The sequence below is a fragment of the Manacus vitellinus genome, unplaced genomic scaffold (genome assembly GCF_001715985.3).
Source record: "Manacus vitellinus isolate BGI_N305 unplaced genomic scaffold, ASM171598v3 scaffold_28_pilon, whole genome shotgun sequence".
Lineage (NCBI taxonomy): Eukaryota > Metazoa > Chordata > Aves > Passeriformes > Pipridae > Manacus > Manacus vitellinus.
This window is the reverse complement of record NW_021940122.1, coordinates 179,927-200,079: the sequence shown is the minus strand read 5'-3', so window position 1 is coordinate 200,079 and position 20,153 is coordinate 179,927. Positions and strand designations below refer to the sequence as shown.

The 20,153-nt window shown below is 39.7% G+C and overlaps 1 protein-coding gene across 10 annotated transcripts in view; it reads left to right on the top strand.

The window, feature by feature from the left end:
* BBX (BBX high mobility group box domain containing) overlaps positions 1 to 20,153 on the top strand; it is a 137,839-nt gene that overhangs the window by 69,002 nt on the left and 48,684 nt on the right. For 9 of the 10 annotated variants that reach the window (XM_029960666.1, XM_029960667.1, XM_029960658.1 and 6 more), the window contains 3 exons: positions 7,567 to 7,737; positions 9,276 to 9,518; positions 15,980 to 16,178. In XM_029960666.1, the coding sequence (XP_029816526.1) occupies positions 7,576 to 7,737; positions 9,276 to 9,518; positions 15,980 to 16,178 (604 nt within the window). In that variant the 5' untranslated portion in view covers positions 7,567 to 7,575. The remainder of the gene's footprint in view (positions 1 to 7,566; positions 7,738 to 9,275; positions 9,519 to 15,979; positions 16,179 to 20,153) is intronic. The other variant, XM_029960665.1, reaches the window with a different exon arrangement.

Sequence of the window (20,153 nt, the reverse complement as noted above, 5' to 3'; positions counted from 1 at the left end):
ATTTCATTAAAAGCTTGGCCCAAAGTAGAGCCAAACCTGTTGTGCCTGACCTCAGCAAGTCCATTTGGAAAGTTTGGTCACTTTATTATTTTTTTTTAAATTAATAATTAGTGTTTGAAGTCCTGACTTTTTTTGAGAGATTAGGTTTATCTAGGAGAAAACATAGTAGAAAATAAAAGCTTGACATGATTTCCTAAAGCATTTCTCACTTTGTAAAGGCTATTTTTGCAGGTCCAGGAGCCGATTTTTGCAACTGTGGTAGTTGGTACTTTCCAGCACTGATGAGTTTAAGATAATGCTCACAGCAAACACTTGCTGGCAGACAAACCACGATACACTCTTAACTTGGTTTTCCAGGAGGTAATGTAGGACTTCCAAGTTGGTTTACATACCCAATTTCAGGCAGTGTTGGTTGAAATACTGGCATGGCTGAGTGAAGTCCCAAAAGTGGGTTTGTTCTCTGGCAGGGGCATAAGGAAAACCCAATAGATAGTCAAGATGTATACTAAGATTTGGGTTGTTCTTTTTTTTTAGTTTCTGTATCAGTTTATTCATGCACTGTAATGGTAAGATCCAGTTTGTGAGTGTGTCTTTTGAGGACAATTTTGTAGTGGGCAGGGTTTGCCTATCTTTCCCTTGTTTTAATGAGGATGTTCCTAAAGCCTGAAGAATTCCCTACAAATTAAAATACTATTTTAACATATTTCTTCATGTTGTCTTCTATAAATGAAGAGGAAAAAAGATAACAAGAAAGAAAATCAAGAAATCGTTATTAAAAATTGGCCATCATGAAAAGACTTCGCAGTAGATTACATATCTCATGACTTTTCAAGCTTTACTTCTTTTATACTCAAGTCTCATGGAAAGATCCACGTTCATTTAGTAACTTTTAAACCGCAGTTTTCTGGAATGGTGACACATATGGGCACAGTATTCCTTGCACAGATTAGGCAAGTTTTTTCTGTGTATTGAATGCATGAGGTTTTCCTGTTCAGTGTGAGCTTTTCTTGTGCCATCCTGTGCACTTGCTATCTCTGTGGTTTCCATTCTAAAAGCAGATTTGGAGTGAGCTAGCATTTGAAATGCCCCTACAACCATTCTTACTGATAGCTCTGTGGTATTAACTATGACAGTATTAAACAAAAGCAAAGCTAAATGATATGCACATAAAAAGGAAAAGTGAACACTAGTAACAAATTTATCCCCCCTCTTTTTTTTTTTTTTTAGTTAAAGCATCCTGATAGCATGCTAACAGTGAGTACAGTTGTTCAACATAAAATGCTTTTCATACTAGACAAAACCCGGTTGATTTCTTTGCATTAAAAAAATCCTAAAGAAAATCTTACTTCTTGTGCATGTGTGAATGAACAGAGAAGGAGCAGAGGTGAAGTTTAAACTCTATTGACTTGTGTTATGTGTTGCTTTTATTCCTTTTTGGTAGGTATGAAAGGGACACTTAGAAAAAAAAAAAAACAACGAAAAAAACAACAAAACCCCAAAATTAAAAAAAGTGCTGTTGACATTCTTTTTATGATGCTGGAGTTTAATTTTATGTATTAGAGAATAAAGAAAGCAAGCAACTCAGATCTGAGTTTGAGAATAAGGAACAGTTTAAAATACTTTATGAAGATGGAAGAGTGTGTCATTAAAAATTAACTAAGACTTGTGGCTGTGTTGCTAAGTGTTTCTTGTGCTGACAGTCTATCCCAAACCTCCGCTAGCAAACAGGACCCCATTGAGTCTCAGCATGTCCCCCATTAAACCATCACATCTTCGAAAATTAGAAAGCTCATTAATGGCTTTCTGCTGTGAAACAATAAAGAGTATATGCACTGACTGGTCAGCAATTAGTGCCAACTAGTTTTTGTCATACATTATAGAAATATTCTGGTTCCTTTTTTCCAGAACTAAAAGAAATTTATTTTTAAAAAAACCACTTTCTGTATTTGTGTAGGTGTATTTCACAGCCAGCAATCTCCTTTTACTTTTATTTGAAAATGCAAATACCTCTTCAGTTCGTTAGACCTGCAAGAACACGAGCTCATTTCCCGATCTCCTGCTTCTTTGTTGAAACAGCTCGGGTCACTGACTCAGTAGCCCCCACAACACCAAGCTATTAGTGTCATAGTTCAGTCCTCTATTCTCTCTTTGGTGTTTGTTTTTATGAAGTAGTAGAGAATTTAGATAGTGTAAAACAGAGCAGAAAGTGTGGGAAATCCACTTGGAACTCTCCCTTTGCTCCTTTGTACCAGTAATCTTCATTGAGTCAGCCGAGGGCCCAACTGGGCTCCAGGAAATGTGGTTTGAAGGTAACAGAAAAGCAGAAATTCATTTCCCCTGTCTTCATTGAAATGAGCGTTGCTGAAGTTCAGACAGTGTTCCATGGAGAACCTTCCAACAGGGACTGTACCACGGTCACAATTCACATCTCTGGGGTTCTGCTTTTGCAGGTCTTGGATTTCTTTCTAGCCTGTATTACAGTGCTTCATTGTTTTTGAAGACCTTTATAAGGATTTTGGTGTTTGTGAATGTATTGGGGGATGCCTGGTGAGCTCACCTTGTTCAGCACAAGCAGCATTTTCAGTGACAGATCAACAGTGGGGTGAGATGGTCCCAAAATTAGTACTGCAGAAGTTGGTCACCTGTGTATATAAGGTTTTATAAATAACAGAGTAAGCTAGGGAAAACAAAACTTAACATTACCAAATGTAATCAAACACTTGTTGTTAATGAACACTTAATAAATGAAGACTTGCATACAGTTGTGTAATTAAAATAGAAACATATGCAGTAAAAAGGTAAACAATCAATCTTCTCCCCCGCTCCCCCTCTTCCACCATCCAGCTCTTTTCTTAAGAAATCTTAATTTTTTTTTCTTCTGAAGCTCTGTTAGGTATACATATTTATAAGACATCTAAGAAAACTGTGATTCTTTGATTAATGTTTCCAGGACCAGAAAGGAAATAATACAGCTAGCATCAAAAAACCCCCAACTTTATCTTTTTTTACTGTTTGATCTGTATCTGCACAAAAGTAGGTGTAGAATGTCACCCTGAAGGTATTTCTTGCTGTCAGTGGATCGTGAATGTCAGCCTTGACAGGTATCCTCTGGTGATGTTATAAAGCATATGTGGCTTATTTTAAGCAAAACTGTCCATACTTTTGTCTTGTTGAAATATTCCTACTTTCTCCCTAGTGGCTGTCACCTTTCTTGTCATCCTTAAGCTGAGAAGTAGCTTGCAAAATCTTGTTAGCTGGTTTTAATGATTTTTACTCTTGCTAACTTCTAAAAGCCATTACATCTGCCTTAAAAGATGCATGATATTTTTACTGATGCTGTTGAAGAAATTACCTTTTTTTTTTTTTGTGACATGGTTCATAAATTCCAGTTACTGCAAACTTTGCACTTCAGGTGCTGTGTATCTTCTCTACTTTTAAGCCCAAATCCTGCGAAGACTGCCCATGACTGGCATTGTGACTTTCTGTGGAGCTTTTTAATTGCCAAGCGTGCTTCAGTTCTTGTAGGGTCCAAGTCCAGCTCTTTCTTCAAATCCTTGCTGGTAGGGATGCTTGCCAGCACTTGGGGATCCCTGAAAGTAAGAGAAGGAGCTGCTATTTTTGATTGCTTCTTTCAGCCAGTTTCCAGTCTCTCATGCAAAACAAGCAGCTAACATGCTATTGGCAATGTGTCAAGGCAAAAAATAACCCCAGATAAATAAACAGAATCTTAAGAATCAGGTAAATGGATTCCACTGATGTTTTGCCATTCACAAAGTAAATAATGCCAGTAAAACTTTCACTGTGATTTAATCATACATGCACTCACTTGACCACAAAGTGTCTTGTCTAAGTAGTTACACTGCATTTTGTCAGAAGGAAGGAAAGTATCCATGTTAACTGTATTTTGCATTTGCCTGTATTTTTTTGTGGTCTTTTCTAATAATTATATGAGTATGTGAATATCAACAGTTATGACAGAAATGCCCATAAAGTGGGAGGGTAGTAATATGAAAGATGAAGCAATCCAAAGGAAAGCAAGTTCTATGGTGGCATCCGTTTTTAAGAGGAAAAGTCCCATGTGATGTAATAGAGAATTAGAATGTTTTTCATCATGCCAATCCTATATTTGACTGAGAAGGGCATCAGAAAAAAGTGAACACCAAAAAAAGTGTCTGAAATATAGATCAAAACTTATGAAAATTTGAATATGCCAAAATGTGGAAAAAGGATTTGGAAACATAGATGTATTAAAAAATAGGGGCTGAAATAATTTTGTGTTCATGTTATGAATGACCCTCTATTTTATAGGCAAGAAGAGAGAGCATGGAGGATAGAGTATATGGCTTGACATATTTAAGGGGTGAGGGGCTTCCAGGCCATGCAGTTAAACATTAAAGTCAGTCTGTCGTCCTTAAAGGCAGTCAGTCCTTCCATCAGTGGGGTCAGATCAACAGGGTTTTTGTTGTTGACCATTGCAGAGATTCACTCCAAAGTGGAAGCAAACAGTGACTCTGTGTGTTTCTGTAATATATGATGCCCGTATAACAACCAGGATCTGACTTACTCTATGTCTTGGGTCTCCTAAATGCATGTTCAGCTGGTAGGGTAACAACCCATCTTCCTTAAAAGCCCCTTTTTTTAGTGAAACTGCTGCTTCAGGGTGACAAGTAGTAGGGTAAAACAGTTCACAATTTAAGAAAACAACTAAAGGAACATCCCTTGAATTCCTGAAGCTGAGCATACATTTCTATTTTAGTACTAATGTGTGGTGAGCTTTAGTTAATTTATTTTAGAGGTAATTGAGTGTTCAATACCTACACTTGGAAAACAAAAATTATTTGTGAGCTGGGCTGTAGCGAAGAGGCGTAACATACTGAGAGTCCCTTTAGGATTTGCAAGGTGACAGATGCTTAGTGTCTGTGCTACCTTGCTGAACTCAGCATAGAGCATAGGCAGGGCCTCAGGAGTGATGGAGAAGATGTGTAAAATACACTGTGGAATCACTAAAGTCTTGTGCTCATCTTTCTAAGGAAGGGCAGCAGGCAGAGAGGTGCCAGTTAAAGGCAATGCCGTTGTTGAAATAGCCCTGAGATTTCAGCTGAGCTGAGGAGGATCACAGAGCACTCAAACATTAATTTAGTTTCACACTAACAAGGTAGAAGGTTGCCAGTAATACTCATGTACTTAGGACGGATTGTAGGAAGAAGCCATATGATTAGCTCACCTACATAAGTCAGTGGTAAGGGCTGGAGTAGCTGACTCCTCATTGTACTTGTAGCGTATTTATCCTGCTCAGAAATAGGCCACATACTTTATTGACTAGAGTTATAGGTAGATCTGTATCTCTTAGCAAACTCTGAATCTCTGAATGAATCTCTGCTACCCATAGGAGCTGAAGTTCCTGCTTGAACATTAACTCAGCTTTGTTGATTTGTGTCTGAAAATACCCAAACAAAAGCAAATGGTGGTTCAGCTCTTTAGGAAGAGAGACAGATGGGGAGCATGGTGCAGTGGCAGAGGTTACAGTGGGATAAAAACAATTTCAAACATGCATTTTATGATACTGGATTGCAGTTTAATTTTCCACACTTTAATGTTTTTTTAAAGCCAAAGTTGTTTGTGTATTTGGATCTGTTTTGCAAATCACGGAAGAAGATTTAGGTGAAATGGGCCATGATTAAGTGCTATATAATACTTGCTGTAACCAGCAGGAGTTGATTACAGAAAATGAACAGAGGAGTGGGTGCTGTGAAATCAAAGTTTAAATGTCCTCCAGGTAGAAGTGACATTATGGGGATAGCAAAGTGTGTAACTTAATGGTAAGCAGCTGCAAAGTTACAGGGCCTCCTTAACTGGTAGGGGGCCGCAGTCTGCTGACAAGTGGGGAGGAGCTATCAAACCCTAATATGCATCCAGGAAAATACCATTTTAAAATGTAGGTTAAAATATCTGGACCTATTTCCTTCAGGCTTCAATTGTTTCCTCCAGCAAGCAGTGTCTGAAGGTCCTTCAGCTTTCTGCACTGTTGGAGTCAGCAGAGGAAGCAGCTGCTTACTCAAGTTTCTGATGCAAACAAGGGCATATTGCCAAAATGCCAGTGAGTTAACCAACAAGAAACATACCTGGTGGAGATCAACCAAAACCAGAAATAGTGATCACTAAATGGGTGGGATATGTAGGAGCATGGCTGGAGCTATGTGGGCTGTATTCACTGTGTGAGATAGTTCTCGTGAGTCATTTGCCCAAATGGTGGCACCATGGCTTGGGCAGGCAGTGTAAGTGCAGGTGTGGCAGCTTTCCCTCCTTCTGCTTTAGGCTGAAACATTAGCATTGTACCTAGCATCTTCCAGAAAGCAATATCCTAAAATGCATTGTGGTCTTGCAGTTAGACCTCTTTCCATACCCTTCTCCTGAGAATCAGCAACAGAGCTTCTTCTGACTTTGCCAGTGGGACCAGGACTTAGCCCAGCTTCTTTTTTCTGCTGGTGAGAAGCCCCTGTGAGACTTCATCAATTTTTGTTGGCTTTATAAAGATGTAGCTTGCTAACTGCTCTTCAGGTTCAGTTTGTTTCGATGTTTGTGTTGTTTTCCTAGAAAGCCAGCCATGCTCCTGTCAGGCTTACCATTGACAGTACACAGTACAAACAGAAGGCTATGGGGGACCAGACTGTATGCCAGCACCACGGGCTTGCTGTGGGCTTCAGTACTTGGATGTGATGTGCTGATTTTATTTATTTGTGTATTTATTTGCCCCTTATTTGGGTAGCAGATCTCTGAAGTCAACTCTTAAATTTGTAGTTGGGATGTGTTAAGCTTGTATTTTTACTGAGAAGTACTTTTGAGGTATATTTTAGATAAGGACACATGCAGACAAGATAGATGAATAAATAAATATGATTTATCTTCTGCACACACTTGGATCAGCATGTGGTATTTGTTTTCTGTGAAGTACTTTGGAAGTGTCAGCATAACTACTTTTGGTTGTTTGCTTCAAATTTGTGTTTTAAAACTCACTTCTCTTAGGGATTCAGATTTTCTTCCCTATTGCACCCTTTAATGACACTGGAGAAATCCTAGCTCATAGTATCATGGGGTTTTGTATCAACATTGCTATATATAAATGCATGATTAATGGATGAGTGGCTGGTGATATGTTCCACGGCCAGAAAGAGGGATGTCCTGACATTTTCAGTCGCAAAATATGAAAAGCTACAATGGTTACAGGTATGGGAGAGCTATGGAGTCTCCCTATCACTTGACTAGTGAAGTGTGAGGGCTTCTCAGCTATGCTTCAGACAGGAGCACATTTGAGAGCTGGACTGGCTAGCATCCTTACTTTATGCTCTTAAATTGTACGTTGCTAGTTACTGTAGGCATTAAGTGGAAACATTAAGATTGGAAAAGGTACATCCATCCTTTTGTTGCTAATTGGAATAAATCCCTATCTAGTATCTTGCCAAAAACTTCCAAGAGTCTTGTATTAGTGCTTCATATATTTTTCACTGGTTAGATGGTCGTTTATGTCTGAGAGTTTGTTGTGAACTTATCAATATTTTTTCATGACAGGTCACAGTAATGAAAGGCAGTAGTAGGAATAAGGATCACTCGACAGAAGGAGAAGGAACTGGGAAGCGACCAAAAAGGAAGTGTCTCCAGTGGCATCCCCTGCTTGCCAAGAAACTCCTTGACTTCTCTGAAGAGGAAGAAGAGGAAGAAGAAGAAGAAGATATTGATAAGGTAGATTTCATTGGATGCTTTGACTATAGATGGTTAATGGTGGGTCAGATTCACCCTAGCTGTGTTTTTTATTTTGTTTGTGTTGTCTTACTCTCTTTTGTGAACAAATACAGACAATAAAAACAAGTGATGCTGTGCCCATAAAGCTATAAAGGCAAGTAGTGACACAGGAAAGTGAATTGTCAATCATGCTTTTAAAATCATGGACAAATTTTTTTAGAGTTAGACTGTAAGAGTTTTAACTGGGTTGTTTTAATAACATGCTGCACATCTCAATCTTGATTGCCCAAGATGTGTTTTGATGTGGTCTTTTTAATTGTTTATTTTAGACGTGATGTTGACCTGTTGGCTTGCTTCTAGTGGCTCTGAGGCCATAACAAACTAATAGTTTTTGTTCTTTTTTTTTTTAAAGATTGAAAAAAGACAAAGATTAAAGGGAAAAAAGAAGGAAAAAGCTGTCAACAATTTTTGCTATCTTTGCATGTGAAATTCAGCTTATCCTCTAGAGTATTGAGTGCACAGCTGAAATAATCTGTCTCCAGTTTGATACTTGGTATTTTGGTATTGTTCAATGACACTGACCTTATCCTGTTTTCATAAAGACCCCCCCATGCCATGTGGCACCTCACAGATCTGCTGTTAAAATCATCCTCTCTATCAAGAAGTGGGAATTGCTTATGGATTTGTGATGTTTCCATCATGTGGGTAGCATTCATATCTGAATCTCCTTGATGCCTTCCTAAGGCAGGAATGAAGAGGTCAGTGCTGAGGAGACTGCCTTGAGCCATGTGCTAATAAGGGAGTGTGACCTTGATAAGGATAAGGAGGAGCCTGATACTCTGACAGTGCTTTCTGTTGACCTTACAGGTCACTTTCACAACGTGGTATAAAACAGTAGTGTTGCTGTTAGGTAGGAGGTGGTTTTCTGTGTCATGCAATAATTTGTTTCATTCAGTCAGAACTAGTCCTTTGTGGCATAACCCTTGAAGGAATGGTACACTGGCCTGTAAATGGAGAGAGCGTGTTTTGGCAGTGTATTGTGTTGACATTTGCCCTCTGTGTCTGACTGGGCTGCAGTGCTGCACAGCTCACAGGCTGAGCCATGAATGGTGGAGATGGGGAAACAACGTTACCTGTGCCTTTTCCTCCCTGTGTGCTCTGTAGTTGCAAACAGCAAATAACTGAAGACCAAGGTAACTCTGCTTGCCTAATCCCACTAAGATGATTTCCAGGTTGTAGGAAGGGCGTAGAAGAATGAACTCCTCCCTCCAGCCCCTTTAGAACTATTACTAGAGAAAGCTCCTCAGCTTAGAAATCTGTTCTATGTGGAAGTCAGAGTTTAAGTCTTGCAGAGGGCATGAATGAACCTTGGACTATCAGGTGAGGAGGTTTGATGTAGAACTCTGCATCTCCTGGATGGAACAGATGGCCTTTGGAGACAGCTGTTTGCATCCGTGTGCTTCTCCCTCATTCACCCTCAGTGTTGGTGAGAAACGTGGATAACTGAGTTCACACCCCTTCCCTTTTGGTTCTGCCAGGTGCCGCTCCTTGGCCCTGATGGTTTAGAGCAGGATGCTGATGAGACTGAAGATGACGAGTCCTCAGAGCAACGAGCTCGCCGACCAATGAATGCATTTCTCTTGTTCTGCAAACGCCACCGCTCTCTTGTGAGAAAAGAACACCCTCGCCTCGATAATCGTGGCGCAACCAAGATCTTGGCAGATTGGTGGTCTGTTCTAGATCCAAAAGAAAAACAGAAATACACTGACATGGCCAAGGAGGTATGTTCTGTCTCAATGGTGGATGTAAAGGGAGTTTATTACATATTTATCTTCTTTTTCTCTGTGTATTAAATGTTTTCTGTGGGATCTTTCTCTTCTCTGAGTTTCTCAGCTTCCCTAGTGGGTTTATGGTGCCCAGCTGCTGTTCTTGCTTTAATTCACTTGGTCCTTGGGACCAGAATGAAAAGAAATTGGTCTGGGTGCACAAACTAATCTGGCTCTAGTAGTCATTGGTACAAATGCACTTTGTGATAGATATCACCTGATAATTTCTGCAGTACAAGCATTAACACGTGGATAGCGGCCATTGAAAATGGTAACACACAGTTCACTGTCAGCTGACTAGTGATACTTAGCTCAAGCTGTTCATGTGATACCAGTAATACAGTTTGTTATTATAGTACAGGTGGACCAAACCAAAGGCACAGTCAAGAAATGTAGTCCCTTTTTACCTTTGATGCTAAAGAATTAAAAAATTATTAGTGTTTCATGAAGTATGTTCCGTGTGTATTGCTAACTATTTTCTGATAGAGCAACCTTTGGTGAGTCCAATACCCAAATCAGAGAGCAATACATAAGTCAGAGTCCCTTAACTGGAAGCAAGGGAAAGAGATTCATCCCCTTATTTCACCAAGTATCTTTACATCACCTGAAAATTTAAATGAGACTTTTTAAGAAATATCTTTCTTGATAAGCTGTCCCCAAGAAGGCTATAGTTTTTGATAGTACATTGAGAGAAACACAGTGAGTTAGTTAGGCTGAAAACATCAGCCCAAAACAGATCCCTGTAGTTACTTGTGTGATATAGATTGTGGATAACCTTTTAATTCAATCTTAATAAAAATAATGGAGCACCAGTGAGAAGGAAAAACATCTCTCTCATTTGTCAAGTAATGCTAGCACACTATGGGAAGTGCAGGTAGCTGTGAAACGACTGGGAAAACTAGTATCCATACCTGCCCTGTGACCTGGAGGTGTGTGCTGCTGTTAACATGTGTATATAAGGTCTGGCTGTTCAGCAGTTTGTGTGAGCATGGAAAGGTTCACAGGAAAAACAAAGTGTTCTGCATGGCAGGTCTCTTTTGAAGCAGGGTCTGTAGTACCTCTGTAGTTCCCCATCTGTGGCACAGATTTGAAATATTTGAGCCTCAGCTTTGTCCAACCATTTCTGTTTTGTTCTGCATTCCCACTTACAAATTAATGATGCTTCTCTAAATATGTGGGGAAAGGGCAGTTAGCAGATTCAGTATAGATGCAGAGAAGAAAATTAAGAAATAATTTTTAGAAGAAACAGACACAATGTGGCTTTTTTTTAGCCCTTTGTCTTGCTGAAGGAAACTCATTCATTAAGAGGAAAAATTGCAGAACTTCTGTACGAAGCAGCAGATCTGAAACTATTAATCATATTGTTGTAGAAATCATTGTTCCTGTAGTGATGGAGTTTTTTGGCATGAAGAATAAATTACATATTCAGCATCATAGCGAAACAATAAATCTTAGTAGTTTACATCATTATAAGTAGTTCCAAAAATGCATAGAAAAGAGATAGAGTATAATTTGTATTCTTAAAACAGTGTATGTTACAACAATAATTAGCAGCTGTAATGTGCTACTGAACATATTTGGGACTTCACCAACAAACCCACTCTGTATGTGTCGATTGGTCATTTTATGTTAACATTTGCTTTTGACAGAACCACAGAATAGCTGGGCTTGGAAGGGATCTCTGGATGTCGTCTAGTCTAACCTACTGCTCAAGCTGGTTCACTTAGAGCAGGTTGCACGGGTTTGCCTGTACTTAGGCTTACTACTGAGACTGTCAAAAAGAGGTTAACTCTAGTGAAAACCACTTGTTAGTGTTTTTCCTAAGGAGAGCTTATTTAAAAATCAAGAAGGTGAATGCCGTTAGAAGAACATAAAACTACCGTTGTACCAATAATCTTCTGTTTTGGTACCTATATGATAACTTCATTGAGGTTTAAAATACAGCAGGTGAGCTTCTCTTACTTAAATGTAGGTTTTCAGTGCTTTTTGACTTCCAGTTTTCACTGCATAGCCTCTATCCATTGTACTGGCAGGGCACACGTCTCTCAGAGGACCCTGTATCATGTCTGCTATCCCCAGAATGTGTCTTGGGTACCCTGAGCATCTGAATCAGAGGTACAGGTAGGCCTGACAGAAGTGATCCCTACTGCAGTGGCTACAGCCCCTGTTGTTCTATAGTCTCTAGAATGTTTTTTCCTACTTGATGCTGTAGCTTACAAAGCCAGGTAGGTTAGATCAAGCATCAAGAAAGAAGCTTTCAGTTTCTGAGCTGCTTTCTACTAGCAGTGATACTATCTCAACAGTATGCAAGTCAAGGCATTTGTATATTTATTTACATATGTCTAGGTATATGCAAGATCTAGCATTTGGAAGATAGGGAGGCACCCAAACTTTTTGCCAGTCAGAATTATGTGACGTTTCCTAGTGGACTGGACATCCCTGACTCCCACTGAGAGGCTAATCAGGTCTATAGTTCATTTAGACACTTTGGAAAATCCCATTATGTACCTATCTGCACCTTGGGGTGCCTTAATTATCTGGAAAAACTGATTCCACACCCCCACTCTTTTCAGTCTTGTGGTTTATGGTCTCTTGTAGCAACACCTGCTCTGGAGACCTGATGCTGCACCTCCAGAGCTTGATGTCTGCTTCTGATGGTGTTTTCTTTAGGACCAGGCTTTCTATTTCTGTCCTTCAAACTTCCTAGAGCAACTTAACTTTAAAAGTTTCATGATCTAGGATATAAGCCCAGTAGCTGGTTAATACTCTAAGTGGAACCACAAGTGTTGCTGCCTTGTTAGCATTTTTCTTCACTGATGGGAAATTAATCTGACCACTCATAAATATGCTCCAGCATTTTTATTTACTTCAGTAATAGGAATAGTGTTCTTTGTTAGCTCTTACAGGACTTACTGGAAGTATTCGGCCACTTTGGAAAGTGAGATTGTTATTGTTCAAGCCCTGTTCCCTTGCTAGAAGACACTTCAATTTTAAATACGTCTTTGCATCAGTGAGATCTGGGCAGTTGGGATTGCTTCCTGTAGGGAGCAGCCTAAATGTGATTAGACATTGAAATGGGCTGCCCAGGGAGGTGGTGGAGTCACCATCCCTGAAGGTGTTTAAGGAAAGACTGGATATGGTTCTTAGTGCCATGATGTCGTTGACATGGTGGTGTTGGGTCACAGGTTGGACTCAGTGATCTCAGATGTCTTTCCCAGTTGGTTGATTCTGTGTTTCTGCTGCCATTCAGTGGCTGAGTTGAACACTTGAACCTGCGAGTCCTTGGCCCGCGATGTCGTAGGTACAGTCAGCCCAGCTGGGAGCTTGCTGGCCTTGAGGTGCCACTGCTTTGGCAGCTGCCTCAGGGTGGGAGGGGATGAATGTTCTGGCTTGCTGGCTGGACTCTGGAAGTCCACAGGGTGACATGTGTGTAGTGCAAACCCGGCATCCTCCAGGAGTGAAAAACCGGCATGTTCTATTTTCCAGGGATTCTTTTTTTTTTGTGTTAGATCTCTGGGATTCATGTGACATTTAATAGCCAGTTGATGGGATTTAAGCATACATTTTAAGTTTAAGCATGTGCTAACTGCTACCCTGAGGTGTAGCTGGAATCCACTTGTGAACTCCTGTTCCTGCTACAGCTGGAGAAAGCAAATCTTTTTTTATTTGGTGATGAAAGCAACTTGGGGAGTTGCACTAAAGCACAACACATTTTTTAACCGCAGCTCTGAAGTGGCACCAATCCCACTGCATAACACAACATTCCTCAGGCTTTCACAAAACAGAAATGATGCATCAGACTAATCCCACAAACATATCCTGGATTTTATCTTACCTGGAATTTTGGGATGGGACCATGCTGGGCTGTCCCTCCTACTTGTGTGGGAACCAAGGAGGTGTCTTTGCATTCCAGGTTAAGTGCTTACTGTTTGGGTTGGGGTTTTCTGTGGTTTTGTTTGTTTGGTTTGGCTTGGTTGTGGTTGATTTGTTTTAATTGACTTTAGAGGTGTGCTTAGGCTGGCTGCATTAAGTTAGTTTACCTTACAGTTGGTCAAAGGGAGGAAAACAGTCAACTCTAGTATTGTTTTTGACATTTTCTTATTACTGTGTAGCTCATTAAGGTTATTTTCTCATGACATGGCAAGCAGAACGTATCTCTTCATTTTAAGCCTTGATCTAATAGTCACAAAAATCAATAATGAAAGTCTTTCTGAGATTTGGACCAGGCCCCTGTATGCATTTTATAAAAGTCCTTCTTTGCCATAGTTTGACTTTTTAAATCTTCTTTTCTTTTATCACGAGTGTTGAAACTGAACAGTTCCAATGAATTGTCCTCCCTTAGTTTGTCCCCTCCCCTTCAGAGAGTGCAGTTAATGTTCACTTCTTGGCTTTGCAGAGGAAAAAAAAAATCTGTTAATACACCAGCTCACTTGAATTGCTCTTGTTGAAAACTGATTAAAAGCTTATTGCAGCCTCGTCTCGCAAATGGTATGCGTTCTGGTTCTCATTTGATGGGCAGCCTGTCGGCTTGTCAAATTACTCAATAGAATAATTCAGTTACTCAAAGCAGCATTGCTGATCTGAAGAGCTTATGCACCTCATTGCTAGCAACTGTGCTTTTCACTCCACAGGCTGGAAACATGATTTGTGAGCGGGCTGTGGCTTTAACAATAGACGGCAAAGCTGCTTCGCCGCCGTGTATTTCCTTTTCTCCTCTTCCCTTACCCTCCCCTTCCTTTCCCTTCCCTCCACCAGGCTATTTTTGTGGTATACTGAGCTCCCAGACCAAACTGAGGGAAAGGGAAAAGGCGCGAGGTGAGAGATGTCGCAGTCCTTAGTTTGCAGATTTAATACATACGCGCTGTTCAGAAAATACAGTGTGTATGTGGGTCAGTGATCCCTGCAGATCTTTATTATTTATAGCCATTTCTATAAATACAGGACTTCACACAGCGGGTTCATGCAGTGCTGTGTTTCTTGTAAACTGAAACGTTTTTATCTGTGCTACAGTCTGGAGGTAGCAAGTGCCAGTTCATAGGTTAGGACGGAAACGAAAGCAAGCAGTGCACATGCGATGGTGATCCTGCCACAAGGCATACTGTTTATTGATCTGGGAAAACACCATAGTGGCTCTATCAGGGGACAAGGTTTTCAATGCTGTTTCTGTATCTGATGCCCAAGGGATTTTTTTCCTCTCTGCCTGTGTTTCTGTGCACGCATGTGCATGAAACATAGGTGCTTCTCTGTGCTGTAACTGGGACTGGTGACAGCTGTGTGGGTGGGAACGAGTAATCACAGAACAAACTTCCTGCAGCTGCCCTGCCGTGTACTTCCAAGGATAAAACCGCTCTTTTGGTCGTTTGCTGCCATTGAGAGCTACCCAGTCCTGAGGAGGTTCTGGGTTCCTTCTTCCTGCAGTGGGCACTGGTACTTACTGGGTAGGCTCCCCCAGTAACACCCCTATCAGTTGTTAGGCAAACGTCTGCAGCTGGAATGTGTGGCATGTTCCTCTGATTCGCTAGTTCTCCACCTTGCATAGCAACACATTTAAAATACTGAAATGCAGTCTTTCTATTGCTGTTAACATTCAAAAATCTCATTTTAATCTGGTCAGCAAGATACTTGAAAAATGTTGCTGTTGCATTTTGTGAATAAAATAGGTCGTCGTCCTTTCCCCTACCCCCCAAACTGTGTAGGATCCAGGCCTTTTTCCCCACCCACCATGTGTAATCTGGCTTCCTTTGTTTTGCTGCCTCATACCAAGAACACAGCAAACAACTGAGATGTGTGCTGGGTGCTCAAGGCCAAAGAGTGTTTTAAATGGTCACAGTTTATTTTATGCAGCCATGCAGCATGGCACATTTTGGAAGAAGCACTGGGAAGATGTATCCCAAGATACTGAATATGGGATTATACTGGTTCTGATTTATTTTTGGTACCTGGTTTGGGAAAGCATATACTCAAATATTCTAAAATACAAAACTATTAGAGAAGAATGGGTGCAAGGTGAGATACATCATGCTGCATTTGTTGCTAAATGTATGTTTTCATTTGATTCAAACTGTAAAGCAAACAAAGATTGTACCTGCTAAAGAATTCAAATATCTATTTCTCACAGCATGAGCATGCAAGCACTGAGGAGCAGTTTGCAGGATCAGAACTTCAGCCTGCTCTGGGTAATGGACCCTCAGGAGAAGAAGGAGAAACCCCACTTTTTTATATATGACTCTACATATCTTAATATTTCTTCTTAGCAAATTGAGTTGGTGGTCAGACTCTAAGCATGTGATTAAACTGTTAAAAAATCAAGATATTTAAGGATTATTTACTGCATTAAATCCTCTTACATGCAGTGCACTCTGTTGCCTTGTGGATAGTATAATGTCATGACTGGTAATTTTCCTTTTCTTTTCTAGTACAAGGATGCATTTATGAAAGCAAACCCAGGGTACAAGTGGTGCCCCACAACCAACAAACCTGTGAAAACCCAGACATCCAGTGTTACGAACAGGAAAAAGTTATGGGCCATTGCATCAGATTCTGCAAAAGACTTACCGAGCCCAAGGAAAGTAACCAAAAGTGAAGAAATGCCACAGCTTAACTTTGGGATGGCAGGTGAGATTTCCATCCACATTACTCATCTTCATTTTGTTTGACGATGCAGCATTGAAATGGAACTGTGATACCAGTTTTCTTTACTACACATGATACTGTACTGCAAATAACTTTCATGTCCCAAATTAAGTTGCCAAAACTCTAGTTAAACCTCTCTGTAACAACTTCCTAAGATTTTCTGTAGTACGTGAGTACTTTCGAGAGTCAAGTCCAGATATGTGACATCATAATCCATACCTAATTTGGAGTCCAGATTTGATTGATTTTTGATTCCAGTGTATCTGCTGTTAGAGACTTTCATTCTCTGGTCAAAAAGAAAAACGCTGATTGTGTGCATTCTGTTTATGTGTCATAGAGTGTTGTACTCTCTTTAGTAATTTGCTGCTTGCAGAAATAATATGTGGGTGTCTCTGAAGTTGGAGATGTTAACATTCTTGTGAATCAGTGTACTAGTGGGGCTAACCTTTTTGTATTTAAATCCAGAGAAGCATAATTTAATTTTGTTGAAATATGCTCTTTTGCCCATTATATTTATATCTTGGAGGGGCAAATTCTAATCTTTTAAACATTTGAAAAAACCCTAAATGTGTAAAGAAGTGTAGGTGGAGTGCCTGAACTGGTAAAAACCAGATAATCTCTCACTGATATCCATAAATAGCAGAACTGTTGTAATTATGACCTTGAAATACAGAGACATTATTGTTAAATACTGGCAGCTTAAGAACCTAACAGTCAAGATAGAAAATATTTTTTCCTCCAGCTTTTTTTTTTCCATCTTTTTTCCTTTTTTTTTCCTCATTTAAAGTTTCAGATACATCAGTATTTATAAAATTAAAAACTTTGTCATATCCTACCTAGGTTATGACATGTGTGTGGCAGATAGGACTTTTCTGCTTAGAGAGATTTTGAGCTGGAGAGTGGAAAATGGTTTTGTGGAACAAGTGTAAGGATAAAAGGCATGTATACCTTAGTATAGTGGTATGAAAATTTCCATAATGAAATTCCTTCTGGCTGTTAAGGAGCTGTGAAATGTAATCAAATACAGTTTTTCGTGCTGTGTAGTTCTGATATATGGGAGACCAGTTCCAAAATTCGCAAGCCCCTTCATCCCATTCTGCTTTTGCTATTAGAGGAATCACTTCTATGCTCCTTAAATATTTATTAACTTAATGCAAAGAACAAGTAATAGGTCTTGACCTACCTCTCATCCATCCCCTACAGCTCCTGCTGGGCTATCCTAATGTAGAGTTTTTGAGTACAGACATCTTGAAGCAATACCTGTCAGAGCAAAGGACAGAGAAATTGAGAATTAAGTAGAAACTAATCTAATCCACTGTTTTATCTATAGAACCATTCATTTCTGAAGAAGGGCCTTTTGTGCTACATGTGATAATCTTTATTTTTATTTTTTTTCTGCAGACTGGGTCAATGAGCATAGTAATTCATAGGGATCTTGGTCCAGTTCTCACACCAATGAAGGCTGACAATTTCTTGAGTATAACAATAGCTCATAAGATAATGACAGGTTCTGAGAGAAATGTTAGCAGCATCCACATCATAAGAAGTGTGCCATGCCAAATGGATTACTGCTTTGTCAACTATATACCAGTTCATGCTAAATATATTTATTGTGCTCTTCTCTTCTTGACTTCACATGATAGTTCAATTCAACTCTAACTCTTCTATCCAGTACGATCTCTTTTAAAATCCAAGTTGTTTGCTAGCTGATGAACTGAAATGTAGCTGAACCACCTCAGAAACACTTTTACCTTTGACATGCCACTGACTGAGTTGTATCTTCAAGGCAGATAACTTCCTTAGGACAAAGTTTATATGATTCCAGGGTCATGCCAGGAAATCTGTTTTATTTGCTAATCCTGTCTTTTTACATATTACATTTAATTTTGGGAAATGTAATATATAGGTAGTAAGATCTTTCTTTTTTTTTTTTTTTCAAGTCCCACACAGGCTGTGCCTCTCCTTTACTTTTTGTCATTAAAGGAATAATCACCCCACATTTAAGTGTCTTTTGTTCACCTACCTTTAGGTCAAGAAGCTGAGGTGTGGCACTAGCATTTGGCTTCTGACCTGCAGACCAACAAATCAGTGTCCTTGATGATCTGGCCTGGAAGTTGTAGTTGAGCATGCTTTCCTCATGACATGGCTCACCTGTGATCTGTTGTAGGGTGTAGGGCAAAGGCAACTGTTGTTTGCAACAGCTTTGCTGTAAAAGTGTGCAAGATTCCCAGTACTTTTCACATTTTTGCATCAGAAGAAAACTATCTGAGCCAAAATGTTTTTTAATGAGGCAAACAGTGGAAAAAAGACCCTTCCTAGAGTAGGCTGTATCCCTATAGAAACGCTATTTTTGTTTTTCTGGAAAGAAGCTTAATTATGCTTTACCCAGGTAGAAGTTAGCTGGAGGTGGTACCTGCTGGCCTTCTTTCTGCTTAGTTCTTCCTCAGTTCTTTCTTTCTCTGACTGAAAAGTGGCGAAGATGAACAAGTTAGCCTGCTGAGTCTCTAACCAGCCCAGTACTAACAAAGTATGTCATTCCCAAATAGTGTGGTGGTTTTAAGTTTCATCAGTATTAAAAGCTGTTGAGAAAGTCAAGAATCGCCTCCCATTCTGCAAGTCAAATGTGTGTGCTGTTTTCTCAGTACTGTTGATCTAACTGTAAATTACTCCAAAATACCCCTTGAAATTAACTCTTCATACTACTAAGTTCTTAGTGCCAGAAGAGAAACATTGGTGTGCTGAGAAGGCACTATAAACATATGGCAGTGTTTGCACATGTACATTTTGTCTTCCCTTAGGTGAAGTTATTTTGTAATTTGAAACCTTAGTGGAAGGATTTTTGTTTTTATCACGACCAGACATCTAAGCACCAGCCCTCTGCTACAGCTGCAGCATAAGTGTTCAAGTTGTTTAAGCATCAAATTAAACTTTCACTTTCCACTTAGCTGTCATTTTTTCCTTCCTCTTAATTTTTATATTTAAATAAACAGATTAAGTATTTGCTTACTTCAGGAAAAAAACACTTCTGTCTTTGTCCTCTTATGATAAGCTACTTATTTGAAAGGCAGAAAGCCAAGACCACCAAGAAGATATTTAGAAGAGGGGCAAGAATTTTACAGCCATGAACTGAGTGTTCTCCAGTTGGCCAAAACTGAGGAGGGGGAAAAAGACCCACGGACAACTAAAATGAAGCGTAAAAGAGCAGCTGGGAGTCATCAGTACGGTGTGGGCATAAGAGAGGGCTAAGGGATTGCTGGAACCATTGGAGATGGATGTGCTTGATGACATCAGGAGATCTTGAGTTATTTAGAAGAGGAAGGCAGGTGGAAGAAGAGTAGGGTGATTCCTGTAAATGCTGAAAAGGGAGATGACATTTAGGAGAACAGTTATTAATCATAAAGATGCAGGCATCAGAAAAAATATGTACTGCCTAGCCCTGAGTATATTTAAGCTCAAAACTAGAAGAAAGCCCTTAATACTTAGAAGATTTGGATTCTGCAAAAACCTTCCAATGGAAATAAAGAAAGTAGAAAGCAACAACCAAGCCCTTACTGTTTAATATGCAGCTCTGTAAGTTTATGATGGGCCTGGAGATCTCTTCTGATCTCTCCTTCCTCCAAATTAACGGCCTGCTCAGGCATTATTTTTCAAGATACATGTTCACTTGTCACTTCTTTATTGCCCTGATGTCCTCTGGTTTGAAGGACTGAATGGTTTCTGTTGGCATAAAGTGCTGTGCTGACAGGATAACTTCACTTACAAATTCTACTTAGGTACTTGCTGACCTTTCCTGGTTTTTGTCTCCGTTTCTTCAACCACTTCTTGTTACTAGATTCTACACTTTCAATAATTTCTTGTGTCTTCATAGAAGCTTAATTGTTTTTTTTCCATTTTTATTTAAAAATAAAAACTCCTTAAAAATATGAAAAACCCCACATGCCTTTACCTGTTTATTAT